The following is a 13,263-nucleotide window of genomic DNA, read 5'->3' as shown; positions in this document are numbered from 1 at the left end:
CCCACGGCTCTCCCTGCTGCAGCTTGTTTTCAAATCTCCTCAAAGGAGACACTTCACAGAACTTTCTCCCCCAGTATGTTCCTGACCCAAATTCCATGGTTCTAATTCTCTATTTTCAGACTCGACTCATGAGTTAAAAATAACTGGGTGGCACAGAAGGCACAGCTCTGAGCCCTGCCTTCACACACCTCTCTGAGGAGGCAGAGCCTGCTGCAGGAGGCTGCCCGGCAGCAGCAGTTCTGCAGGTGTCCTGCTCCCGAGCAAAATGTCACAGCAGAATCAGCATGCAGGGAAGGCAAATCAAACAGAGCTGCTGCCAGCAGGCGCTGCAGCTGCTGCAGGAGGAGCTGCAGGGACAAGGGCTGTTTACATTTATAAATCTGGGGCTGAGGAAAGGTGAAGGGGTCAGAGAGCAGGGGGGAGCAGGGGACCTCTGCAGCTGCACACAGCTCACACCTTGTCACGCTGCCCTGGCCATGCAGGACACTTAGGGTGGGCTACTCTCTGTGCCTCCTGAAGAAAAACATTCAGCAGATAGTTTTTCAGTTAGAAATCAGCTCTGGTGCTGCAAAGGGGCCAAGGACAATAGCCAGCAGAACAAGGAAATTCTGCACGTTTTATAACAAGGAAAGAAAGAAAAGAAGGCTCAGGGCAGACCTCAGAGCAGCCTTCCAGTACCTGAAGGGGGCTACAGGAGAGCTGGGGAGGGGCTTGTTACAAAGGCCTGGAGTGACAGGATGAGGGGGGATGGCTTCAGAGTAGAAAAAAAAAAAAATATTTAGATTAAACATTAGAAAGAAATTCTTCCCCACGAGAGTGGTGAGGACTAGAACAGGTTGCCCAGAGAAGCTGTGGAGCCTCCAAGCCTGAAGATGTTCCAGGCCATGCTGGATGAGGCCTTGAGCAGCCTGGGCTGGTGGGAGGTGTCCCTGCCCATGGCAGGGGTTCCCTTCTAACCCAAGCTATGATTCCAGGGTTCTATGAAGCGGCCAGATAGGGTCTGCCCCCCACAGCAAACACCTGCAGCCACCGCACCGGTGCCATGTGGGTGCGGAGCTGGCACAGCACCAGCTGCCCAGCCACAGCCTGCGCAGCCCTGCACACCCAGCAGCAACACCTCCGTACCCAGCACGGCACTGGGGCCTCGCAGGGTCTGGGGGACATGAGGGCATCCCCACACTGGGATCACGGAGGGCTCCTGGGTGCGTGCCTGAGGCTGCACCATGAGCTGTTAGCACTCCAGAGGGGATCAGCACCCAGGAGTTACGGCGCTCACGGATCACCCTTCCCGCCCTGCTTTGGTCCCTGTGCCCGTTCTCTGCCCCTCCGGACAGACACCGACCTTCAGCTCCCAGCACAGTGTCACACAGGCACCCGCCCACCCGGCAGCGCCTTCTCCGGGCGACAGGCAGCGGCCACAGCGGCTTCACCGCCGAGCCACAGCAGAGCCCAGCGAAGGGGCCGCTGCAGGCCTCTCCCTGGGCGGCTGTCCCGCCGCTCCTCGCTTCGTTCCCACCACGGCCCGGCATCGGGCATCGCCTCCCGCCCGCAGCGAGCAGCGGAGCACACCGCCGGGGCACACCCCCGCTGGCCAGCAGGGGGCGCTGCTGCCCGGCCGCCTGCGCTCGGGAGCCGCGCCCGACCCGGAAGCGGAATTGGCCGTGGCACGTGCGGGAGGGTCCGGCGCCGTCCACCGGTCACCGTCCGCAGGCCTCCTTCAGTGGCCGGGCATGGCGGAAACGGAGGTGGCCGGCGCCGCCGGCGGCGATCAGGGGCCGGCCCCGTGTGAGGAGGGTGCGGAGCTAGCCGCCGTTATCGGCGCCACCGTCCCCACTGGGTTCGAGCTGACGGCGGCCGAAGAGGTGCAGGAGAAGCTGGGCTCAGCCTCCAGGATCAGCAGGGACCGGGGCAAGATCTACTTCGAGGTCCCGGCCGGGAGCCTGCCGCAGGTCTGCACGGGTTGCCCGCTCCGTCCCCGCTCCCTGCCTCGCTCCCAAGCCCGGCCTCGCTGCCCACCCAGCTGCGGCCGTGGCTCGCCCCTCGGTGGCTGTAACGGGAGGGACAGGGTCCTGGCCCGGCCTGAGCGGAATGCTGCCGGTGCAGAAGCGTTCGTAATGAAAAAAAAACACCCAAAACGCTGTCCCAGTTTCAAGAGGTAGTTCCAGGTCACGTTGTGTTTGCTGGGGTGGGTGAAGTCAGAGATGGGAAGCTTCAGCTTCCTGCTGACTTTGATATGGGTAACCCCCATATCAACACCGACTGGGAGGATGTGGTCTTGAAGCTGGCTGTAAGGTGACAAAGTGCCGATTGCAATAAACAACCCCCTGGGCATGCACAGTCACTAACGTGCACTGGGGCTTCTCATTGCTTCTAGGTGCGTCGCCTGAGGTCAGTGGATAATTTATTTGTTGTTGTTCAGGAGTTCAAAGACTATCAATTTAAAGCAAGCAAGGTGAGTTACTCTTTTTTCCATAGTTTTGGGGTCTGGCGTGGGTTTTAATTTAAGGCAAGCTTCAGAAAATATCCTGTTTCATGAAGAAGTTAGGGAGTTTGTGATGTTATCCCAGTTCTTTGCTGGCTGGGGAACTGGAAGTGTATTTCTTTGGTTCAAGGTGTTGCATAGTTAATATCTAGGACAAGAGCTGATGCTATGCTGGTAGAGGACAGTGAAGTGTCACTTCAGCCACTTAATTCAGTGTTGGCTCATTATTTAACAAGAGAAGTTATTAAATTCTCTGGGTCCTGTGACTTCAAGTGCAGCTCAGTTTAGTCAGGGCAGAATTCACAGAGGAAGCTGCAAGCCTGGCTCGAGTGTGTGGGGGGTTACCTGTCTGAGGAACTGCTTTGGGACAGACATGTAAAGGGATGGACTGACCACAAACATGACTCTTTTGTCTTTTAAAGGAGGATGCCCTAAAGGATTTGGAAGATTTGGTTAAAAAACTGCCTTGGGCCAATCCCTTGAAGGTTTGGGAGCTGAACAACAGCTTGAAAAAGAAAAAGAGCAAGCGCAAAAAGCTGAGTGTGCAGCGTGCTGCCAGCAGAGAGAAGCTGCAGGATGGGGGGGAGGAGGAAGGCTCAGAGCCAAAAGGTATGAGCAGAGAGGAGGACTCTGCCCAGAACTCTGCCAGTGTGGAACCCCCCCATGACCAGGACACAGGGGAGCCACAAGCAGTGGAGGCCCAGAATGGGGAAGAGGAGCAGGAGGAGGATCCTGAGCAGTCAGACCCCAAGGATGAGCTGCAGGAGGGCTCTGGGAGTGAGGCCAAGGCTGGTGAGGGGCAGCCAAGCCAGGCAGGCACAAAGGTGCTGAAATTCCGAGTGACCTGCAACAGGGCTGGGGACAAGCACAGCTTCACCTCCAACGAGGCTGCCAGGGACTTCGGGGGAGCTGTGCAGGAGCACTTCCAGTGGAAGGCTGACATGACTGACTTTGACGTAGAGGTACAGTCTGCTGCCTTGGCCCTGCTCACCTTTCTGTCTGTAACACTTCCTAGTTCTGATGCTCAGACGTCTGAGAATGCCTTCAGCAGCTGCCCCTGGAGCTGAGGCTGGCAATGCTGAGTCACAGCCTCCTCATTCCACTGGCACACTAAGTGCACCCAGAGGTCCCACCGCTTCCTCGTGCTTTGGCTGCCCAAATAATCATCTTATTGTGGCCCAGTGGGGCACTTTTGCCCTTCCCTGAGTCCATCTTTGCCAGCACTGTTGTGTTCTCCCCAGGCTCATTGGCTACCACCATTACACACAGGGCATCTGGGCTGGGTCTCCCTGAACCACAGCAAAGGCTTTGGTGCCAAGGCTCATCTCCTCCTGTAGCATTTGGTTGCATTTAGGTACATGCAGCACCTTCAGCTGTAGTTGCACCTGATGCAACCTTCCCTTAACCCAGCGGTTTGTGTGAGTGCAAGCTGACAGCAGGTGCCTCTTCCAGAAGCTGTAGGTTGATGGCTGAAGAGAAAAAAAGGGTTAACAGTAGCTGCCCAGAGTTTCTTTCTTACCATGGGGAAAGCAGAGATTTGAAAGGACAGCCAAGGACCTGCTCTACTTCTGAGGGGCAGAAAAGGGAAGTTTTCCCTGCAGGTCTGTTAAGAGCTGGCTTAATGTCCTGGGCCTTCTGAAGTGCTCCAGTGGAGGAGATCAAGAGTGGGATTTTTAGTGCAGCTCTGCAAATGCTTCACTGTGACTTGCAGGACTTGCCAGATTTCTCCCCCATACTTACCAAAGAGAGCCTTTTAAGAGCCAGGCTGCTGTTGTAGCACTTCTGAAGGCTTGTGTGAAAGGAAATGTTCTGTATGAATGAGGACAGCTGTGCTCCATCAAAACAGTGCCTTCCAAGAATGCTCTCTGTCCATTTCTTCTGGCTCTGAATTGCCAGCTGAGGTTCACAGCTCTTCCCCAGGCTCACTGTGGAAAACTGCTGCTGCTCCTGAAACTGAGTCCAGGGTTTTTCTTTAGGTTCTTCTGAACATCCACAACAGTGAAGTAGTTGTGGGTATTGCACTGACTGAGGAGAGCCTGCACAGAAGGAACATCACCCACTTTGGCCCTACCACCCTCCGCTCCACACTGGCCTACGGCATGCTGAGGTCAGTGTGCTGCCACAGTGGGGCTGTGCTGGGGGTCACAATGGGGTCCTTTAGCCCCCCACTGCTTCCTCAAAAGCTAATTGTTAGATGAGAAAGCAGCAAGTGGTGAAGCAGAATGCCCTGTGATTACCTGGGGGTGTTTGCTGTGTTAGCTCCTTGCCAAGTGCTGGATCACGCTGAAGGTATCTCTGTGTTGCTGCTTATGAAATGCTAATGAATGAGTAGAAAAAACAATCACAGAGGGAGGTTTTGGTAGGATAAGAGTGATTAAACTAGTTCACTTTCCCTTCCTTGCAGAAATGCAGGTTTTCAGACTCCTCTCACCACATCTTTTTCCATTCCCCAGGCTCTGTGATCCACAGCCAACAGACATCATCGTGGATCCCATGTGTGGCACTGGTGCAATCCCCATAGAGGTGATTTTTACTTCACTGTCTAGGGCAGTAAAATTTGATGCTATCTGCAGCTGATTCATACAGGGAAGCTTTATTGGTGAGAATTGAGTAGTGAACCCCAGAAGTATCTTTCCAGCTTCTGAACAGATGCAAGTACCATGACCACATTTTCCTTCCCAAAGCTGCAGCAGGAAGAGACCAAATCCCAAAGCCTTTTGATCTGTTAAGATGCATAATGCCCATGACAGGTACCTGTTGGGGAATTCTGCTTCCACTGCCAGGTACTTTGTGGCATTCTGGCACTCTGGGTGACTCTCAGGTTTTGTTACAAGTGAAGCAGTGTTGGTGTTGATGTTGCTGATTCTCAACGTTTGCCCCCAGGGAGCCACAGAGTGGCCAAGCTGCTACCATATTGCTGGAGACAACAACCCACAGGCTGTGAAGAGAGCAGCAAACAACATCTGCTCTTTGCTAAAGAAACAGGAGAGTAAGGAAAGGTGAGAGGAGCAGCAGGGATCTGTGTTTCCTGCAGTGTTGTATGTGAAGAAATCCACTGTGCCCTGGTGCATTTCTGTCCCTTGTTGGTACTTCCCCCTGCTTTTGCTAACCCAAGAGACTTTCTCAGCTCAAACCTTCTGAGTAGGCCATGTCTGAGGCAAAGGTTTTGCACTTGTAGCAGCACTGCTCCAGGCATAGCTTTGGACATCATCCAGTGGGACATCTGCAACCTGCCCCTGCGGACTGGCTGTGTGGACATCATCGTCTCGGACATGCCCTTCGGAAAGAGGTGAGGCTGGGGTGGCTGGAGAGGCCTCTGAATGTCACTGCTGCCTGGGGCTGGGGTCCCTCTGCTCACTTCCCTGGGACTGATGGAGAAGTTCTGGTGTGCTCTGTTCAGAACACAGGCTGATACTGGCAGTGCACTGGTCCCCAGTGAGCTAGCCCACGTCTGGAGGACCAGCAGCAGTTGACTGGTTTTCAGCAATCACAAAGATAAATTTTGCAGGATAGGGTCAAAGAAGAAGAACTGGGATCTGTACCCAGCCTGCCTGCTGGAGATGGGCCGGATCTGCACACCAGGGACTGGCAGGGCTGTGCTCCTGACCCAGGACAAGAAGTGCTTTGCCAAGGTGTGTTCTGTGGGACAGCAGACCCCCCTGCACCTGCACAGACACTCAGGGAAGCATTGTGAGCTGACTTGTATACAGAAGATAGAAGGTGTTCAAGGTCAGGTTGTCTGGGGCCCTAAGCATAACTGATCTAGTTGAAGATGCAGGGAGACCTTCTGGCAGCCCTCCAGTACCTGAAGGGGCTACAGGAGGGCCTTTTGCCAAGGGCTGGGAGTGCTTATACAAGGGACAATGGCTTTGAGCTGGGAGAAGGAAGATTGAGACTGGAGATGAGGAAGAAATTCTTGGCAATGCGGGTGGGGAGACACTGGAACAAGTTGCCCAGGGGGGAGGCTGTGGATGTCAACTGCCTGGAGTTGTTCAAGGCCGGGCTGGATGAGGCCTTGAGCAACCTGGGCTGGTGGGAGGTGTCCTTGCCCATGGCAGCGAGTTGGGACTGGATGAGCTTTGAGGTCCCTTCCAGCCCAAACCAGTCTGATTGGATGATCTGTTCACAGTGCAATCAGCAATAACATTTAAACCATTTTGTACCTGAAGAGTCATTTGATGTTGCCATCAGGCACGGGGTTTAGAATAACCAAGCTCTTTGCAAAAGCAAACTTACCCTCTGGTGAAGCCCCAGCACTCTGTCTCTGTGCTCTGCAGGCCTTGTCGCGGCTGGGCCACATCTGGCGCAAGGGGCAGACGGTGTGGGTGAATGTCGGGGGGCTGCACGCCGCTGTCTATCTGCTGAGGCGCACCTGGGAGCGTGCCGAGGAGAGGAGATCCTTCTGGTGACCTGCCTGGGGCAGCAGGGACAGCCCCAGAGTCTGCTGAGCACCCAGGAGCTTTGCTCGCTCAGTTCCTGAGCAAAGAAACCAAACCATCTGTCTAGAAGTTGTGTAACAAACACTAACCTGGGGATCAACTTGAGAGCTGCCACTTGTGCTGTGTGTTCTGAAACCTTGTTTACATCACCTCTTTCCTCCCTGTCCCCCAAACTGAAAGTAGGGGAATTAGTAATGGTTTCCTTCACCTGAGTTTTCCATGTCTTGTTCAGTTAAATGTTTGTTTCCTCTGCTTATGGTAGGGAAGGTTGAGGCAGCTCTTGGGGTAACAGCTGATTTCCTTCCCAAGCTGGAGGAATCTCACTTGTATCTTCACATCACTAACAGGGCTACTAACCTGTCAGCCTGAAGGCTTTACAGATGTTTCCTCAGGTGGCATCTCTTTGCTGTAAGGTTTTCCAAACTGAGGTTATCTAATTATATAGCCTTGACCCAGTGTAAGCTACTGATGAACCAGACTCTATATTCTGGCAAGCAATTGCCTGTTGGTACGTGGTGTGGTGGTGCTGCTGCCTTCCCTACTGCTCCCCCAGCTTACTGCTGACCCCCAGCAAAGGTCTGAGCCACACCTGAGCAGGACACTGCTGTGGGCGAGGGGCTGGCACACAGCCAGAGCAAGCTGCAGGTGCTGCTTGAGCACAGCCCCTGAGCACCCACTCACGTTGCTGGTGTCTGCAGTGTGTGCTGGGGACACGGCGAGGGGTGAGCAGGGGGCTGGCTGCCATGGCTGTGGCACCATGGTCACAGAAAGGTTTCCCTCTTCAGCAGCCTGCCCTTGCAAACGTCTTGATCTCTGTAGCTGTAGGGTCTCAGGCCTCTTGCCCTGCTCCTCAGGGGCTGAGAACAGCCCTGCCCACTTCCGTTTTCCCGAGTCCATGCTGTGTGTGTCCCTTCAGAGATGAATCAACGAATATTAAACTTTGGGAAGTTTTGCACAGGAGCCGAGTCTCAGTCGTGTCCTTTTTCCTGCCTGTGCCCAGCGGCTCCTTATTTACCACACGCCAGGCTGCCCGCAGAGGTTGTGGGAGCTCTGCAGGGTGCCAAGGGCATTCAGCCGCTGCCCGCTGAGCCCCCTGCCGAGCGCTGCCGGCCCGGGGCAGTTCTCCCCCTCGGGCTCAAGCGCGTGCGCCGGGAGCGGCGGGGCCGGGCCCGCCCTTGGCGCGTGCGCACGGCGGGCGCGGGAGCGGAGCTGAGATGGCGCCGGCAGAGCCCGGGCCCAGGCTGCGCTCCCCTAGCAGCGGGGAGCTCTCCGAGATCATCTTCAACAACCGCAGCCCGCGCTCCGTCCTCCCGCTCTGGGTGGATTTTGAGGGCAAGCTGCGTTCCTATCCCGTCTTGCGGCCGCGCACCGGCAGGCTCATGCACAGCTACCGGGGTGCGTGAGGCACAGAGGGCCCCGGTGGGTTGGGGAACCGGCTGGATGGTCCCGGTTAGCTGAGAAAGGTGGTTTGGGAGTCCGTGGCCGGGCGTACAGGCTGCGAGGATCATGAAGCCGCAGCACTGTCCTGTCCTCGGTGACTTCCTTCCCAGACCGCGGTGGTGGCCTCTGGCCTGGGATGGGTCGTTCAAAGGAGGGGTAACGGTTCTGCTTCCGCCGTCCCAGGTCACCTCTGGCTGTTCCGGGACGCGCGGACAAACGATGGACTCCTCGTCAACCGGCAGGAGCTGTTGGTGGTGGCTCCAAACGTGCGCACAGCAGACATCACCCTGCCAGGTAAAGGCATAGGCTGCGGGTGCCCAGAGAGCAGCGAGGCCCAAGAGAGCTGAGGCTGGAAGAGACCTTTCCGGTCACTAAGTCCTAACCCTGACCCCAGCACTGCAGCACACCACCAAACCATCTCCCTCAGCACCACATCTACACAACTTTGATACCCTGCCAGGGATGGGCATTCCACCACTGCCGTGGGCAGCCTGGCTAGGGTTGGACAACCCTTCTGGGGGAGAAGTTGTTCCTCATGTCCAACCTGAACCTCCTCTGGGGCAGCTTGAGGCCATTTTCTCTTGTTCTGTCTCTTGTTCCTTGGGAGAAGAGCCCACCTGGCTCCAGGTTCCTTTCAGGGAGCTGTAGATAGTCAGAAGGTCTCATCAGCTGTATCAGGCTGAATACCCCTAGTTCCCTCAGCTCCTCCTCCCCAGCCCTGTTCTCCAGGCCCTTCCCCAGCTTTGTTGTCCTCTGGAGCTGCTCCAGCCCCTCAATATTCTTCCTGTAGTGAGGGGCCCAGAGCTGAACCCAGTACTCCAGGTGTGGCCTCACCAGTGCCCAGTACAGGGGCACCATCCTTGCTCTGATCATGCTAACCACACCTTTTGTGATCCAGACCAGGCTGCTGGTGGCTTTCTTGGCCACCTGGGCACACCCTGGCTCATCCTCAGCTGACCAACACCTGCAGTTCCTTTTCCACTGGGTAGCTTTCCAGCCACTGTTCCCCAAGCCTTTAGCATTGTTTGGGGCTGTGATGTGCTTGGATTTAAGTGTGATGATTTAGTGAGAGATCTGGGACCCAATCAAACCTGCCTCGCAAACAGGAAGAGGTGGTGAGGGTTCCTGTGTAGAGCTCCGAACAGACAGCCCTGCCATGCAGAGACCTCTCTGATGGGTTTCAGGGGGTGTCTCACACAGCAAATGAGTTCTTGTGTTTGTAGTGAACTGTGAAGGCTGCTGCTGCCTGTTCTGGAGGAATGCTTGCTGGCTTGGGGCAGCAGCTGGCCAGCCCAGGTGACCAGCTGGTGCCTGCGTTTGCTTCTCACCCAGTGTTCACCCTGAAGCAGAGATGCCTCCAAGTGGTTCGCAGCCTGGTCAAGCCCATGGACTACAGGAAGCTGGACATTGTTTGGTCGCTGTATGAGGAGCTGGAGGATCATCCTGACGTTGGGAAGGATCTTCAGAGGCTTTCCCTGGAGAGAAGCAAGATGCTGAAGAACGGAGCTGTGGAGCAGGGTCAGTGACCCCAGACTGCAGAGCGAAGCACTGAGGTTGAGCAGGGATGGTCCTCACCAAATGTGCACAGAGCTGCTGCCCGTGTTGTAAGTTCTGAAATACAAACTCAGGCTGTGGGGAGCTCGCTGTCATGGTAGAGCAGATCCAAAGGACTCAACAGCATGGAGAAGTGCACCTGGTCTTCTTCAGCATTCCAGGGAGGTGCCTGCTCCAAGTCCTTTCCCATCACAGGGCAGTGGCTCACATTGTAGCTGGAGGCCTTCTGGGGGAGCATGGACCACAGCAGCTGCTTGTGTCTCTCAAGGGCTCCTGAAGGCCTGTTGCAGGATCAGCTCACAGAGCCCTGCTTTATTCAGGTAGGGAAGCAGGGAAAGCATTCCCTTGCCTGTCTTGTGTTCCTTGGTGGATCTGTCTGCACAGGCTGCATCCAGAGCAGGACTGCTGTCAGCAGGCACATGCTCGTCCGCCCAGCAGCAAGTGCAGTGCTGCAACAGCTGGCAGGGGAAGGGGCAGCTGGTTTGTGTGACATAGCTTGGCAGCTACACATCCTAGTGAACAGCTGTGAACAGGAGGGGATTCTGTGGGTATCAGTGTCCTCCCTTCTGTCACTTCCCTGACATACCTGAAGAGTATGAACTGATCTTTGTCATAAAAGTGTGAGTCCCTGCTGGCTTTTTCACTCTGGGGCTGTCCAGTCACTGCCTGTGTGTTCATCCTGCTGAAGGGGGTTGCAGCTGATCAGTGCCACACTCTGGCTGTGGTGTTGCAGCTGTCAACCCCCATGGCTGCAGGCCTGCATCATGGCCATCACCAGGCTTACCACAGCTTTAGGCAGTGTCTGTGTGAATATAGTTATGCTACAATTGCAGCTTTTGTCCTCTTTTGCCCAAAAGCCAACATTAAAACTTCCTCATGATGTCATCACTCACCTGAGTATCCTCTCTTTCCTTAATTTCTAGTTAACACCACAGAGTTCCAGGCCTCTGAAATCCGCAGCTCAGAGCAGCCCCTGAGAGCAGCAGTTAGCTGTGGGGGTTGTGTCCATTTGCTGAGGTCCAGCCCATTGTCTAAGGGACATTTTCTGCTCACCCTTCCAACACTGACTCAGGGGTGGTCTGTGACCACGTGGAAATGAACCAAAGATCCACCAGTCCCCAAAAAGCTTGACTGAGGAGGGCACACCTAAAACAGGCAGCATGGCATCTTTCTTCAGTGACTGAAACTGCACAGACGTGCAGAAGCAGAAGAGTGGCCTTCAGCTGTGTGCTGCCACCTGCAGTCACACCCTTCTGTCAGCAATTTGAAGTTTAAAAGTGAAGCTCATTTAATTCCTTGGGAGTCAGTGCATTTACTCACAGAACCCTGAGTGGAAGGTCTTTGCCTGAATCCTTGAGGTATGTAAGTCCTAGGACAGGAACTTTACAACTCTGCTCCAGTTCTTTGGCATTTTCATTTTTCTGGTGCTCTCCATCCCCTCCTGGAGTGGCCAGTGCTTCACTGGTACAGAATTTGGGATTCTACATCAAGTTTGGCACTGTGGTGTCTGATTTCCAGTACCAAAGTGCATTTTCTGGATCTGGCCTCCTTTCATGCTGTCCACAGCAGCTGGCTGTCCTTTGCACAGCCCTGAAGGGTGGGAAGTGCTCTGCTTCAGAGCAGGCATTGCCTCTTGTTTCCTGTGCAGGGGCAATCCCTGCTTGAAATCTTCCCCTTTCCTAGAGGAGGTAACAAAGGAAACCCTGGCCTCCCTTCTGCAACTGAAATGGAGTTTCCCAACATTGTGCAAGCAGTCTGGGAGAGGAAGGGAGTAAACACAGAGCCTGATGCAGAGCCCTGTTTGTGCAGCTGCCACCCCAGTTCCACCCACAGCTCTTTCCTTGCAGTGGGGATGTCTTCTCTTGTAACGTGAGCCCTGTAACTACTTAACTAATTTTAGCTCTCCCACACTGTCCAAGTGTTGACTTTCCTGTTGACACATAAAATAGCATTTTCTTTCCATATATTGCGTTTGAAAACTCAGCAACTTCCTCTTTAAGACAAGGAGAAGCACTTCAAAACGTCTCTGACCAACAGCTGCCAAGGTTTGGTGTCTACAGACCTCTGGGCCATACCTGGTCAGGTGTGAACCTCTTGCCACAGCCTGACAGCACTGTTGGAGGCCTTGCCATTGCAGGCCTTACTGGCTCATCCTTCTGAGCAGCATGGCAGTGGCTGGGCGCATTAAATGGCACCTTCATGCAGCTGGGCTGGTTGTGATGAAGGACCTAGCCTGGAGTGGTTCAGTGACAACATCAGGCCAGCTGTGGATCTTGCTGATTTTACTGGCAGAGGCCCTGTGTGATTGCATATTGTAACAGCTCATCCTAGTGCTGACGTCATTTGGGTTGCAGTCTTCAGCCAAACCCCTGCCTTGGTGTTTCTTGCAAGTACAAAGCACTGGAAGGAAGCAACTGCCACAAAAGCCTGTTCCTTTACAGCTGCTGAAGCAGGTGCACAGATGCTGTGGTAGAAACTTGGGGTCACTAAAGAACTGCTATGGATAAAATACATTGAAACAAGCCACAAACCCAGGTGGAGGCAGCTCAGCTTCTGGAGGAATGCTCAGCCCAGCAAAGAAGTTCCTTTGTTCTGTTGTAGAGTGCTCCTTTTGGTCAGAATGGGAAAAGAACAGAGCAAGCCCCAGCTGGCTCTGAGACATGAACGTTGTATGATCAGTAAGAAGAGAAAGCTGTCCTGGACCTGCTGCAGGCCGTGGGAAGCTGGTCAGTTGGTCATGGCCTTGTCTCCCTCCAGGGTCACAGGAGCAGCCTGGAACCAGGAAGGGCAGCTGCTGGTGGAAAGCACCAGAGATACGAGCAGCTGCCCTGTCACTGGTGTAGTGTCTGAGGGCTGGGGGGCAGCACTGCAGTCCTGCCCTATCCCTCGCTGTCTGACAGGGAAGGCTAAACAGGAGTGCTGGGGGCCTTCTGGTCTAGCTTGAAGAAGTCCCTTTCAGTTCTCTTGCAAACCTTGCAAGCGGGTCCAGGGCTGGCTGCCAGGCTGCAGTCCCCTCACAGATGTGCTTTCCCGTGGCTTTCCCATGAGCTAATCAGTTGAGGTTTCACAGGTGTTTTCCAGGGCTCAAGGGGAAGAAGGGTCCTTCCTTCCTGCTTTGATCCAATTCTTTGCCACACGAGTTTCAGTCTCCTCTTAAGTGACTTTCAGAGGTGCTCTGCTTGTGTGCCTGTGATATAGAACTGAGGTGTGTGAGGGACAGGGATCAGGGAAAAGAGAGGGGGAAACCCTGGCTGTAACTTGGCCTCTTGAAATAGCATCTCTGCTAAAGCAGCTGGCTCCCAAGGCAGCCTTTGAGCTGTGGTGTTTTAAATAACCCCCACTCTGGAG

The 13,263-nt window shown here is 54.7% G+C and overlaps 2 protein-coding genes across 2 annotated transcripts; both read left to right on the top strand.

Annotated features, from left to right (window-relative positions):
* The first annotated feature begins 1,730 nt into the window (after positions 1-1,730).
* On the top strand, positions 1,731-6,985 carry THUMPD3 (THUMP domain containing 3). The gene is made up of 9 exons (XM_054387325.1): positions 1,731-1,949; positions 2,375-2,452; positions 2,905-3,444; positions 4,459-4,589; positions 4,936-5,005; positions 5,366-5,481; positions 5,661-5,771; positions 5,991-6,114; positions 6,760-6,985. The coding sequence occupies exons 1-9, from the start codon at positions 1,731-1,733 to the stop codon at positions 6,889-6,891; spliced, it is 1,521 nt and encodes a 506-aa protein (XP_054243300.1). The 3' UTR covers positions 6,892-6,985.
* Positions 6,986-8,135: 1,150 nt separating this feature from the next.
* On the top strand, positions 8,136-10,163 carry VHL (von Hippel-Lindau tumor suppressor). The gene is made up of 3 exons (XM_054387572.1): positions 8,136-8,316; positions 8,545-8,655; positions 9,694-10,163. The coding sequence occupies exons 1-3, from the start codon at positions 8,136-8,138 to the stop codon at positions 9,885-9,887; spliced, it is 486 nt and encodes a 161-aa protein (XP_054243547.1). The 3' UTR covers positions 9,888-10,163.
* Positions 10,164-13,263: the final 3,100 nt, after the last annotated feature.

The sequence above is a fragment of the Indicator indicator genome, chromosome 15 (genome assembly GCF_027791375.1).
Source record: "Indicator indicator isolate 239-I01 chromosome 15, UM_Iind_1.1, whole genome shotgun sequence".
In the NCBI taxonomy this organism is placed as follows: domain Eukaryota; kingdom Metazoa; phylum Chordata; class Aves; order Piciformes; family Indicatoridae; genus Indicator; species Indicator indicator.
Note: the sequence above shows the minus strand (reverse complement) of the source record. Positions and strands in the feature narration are given on the sequence as shown.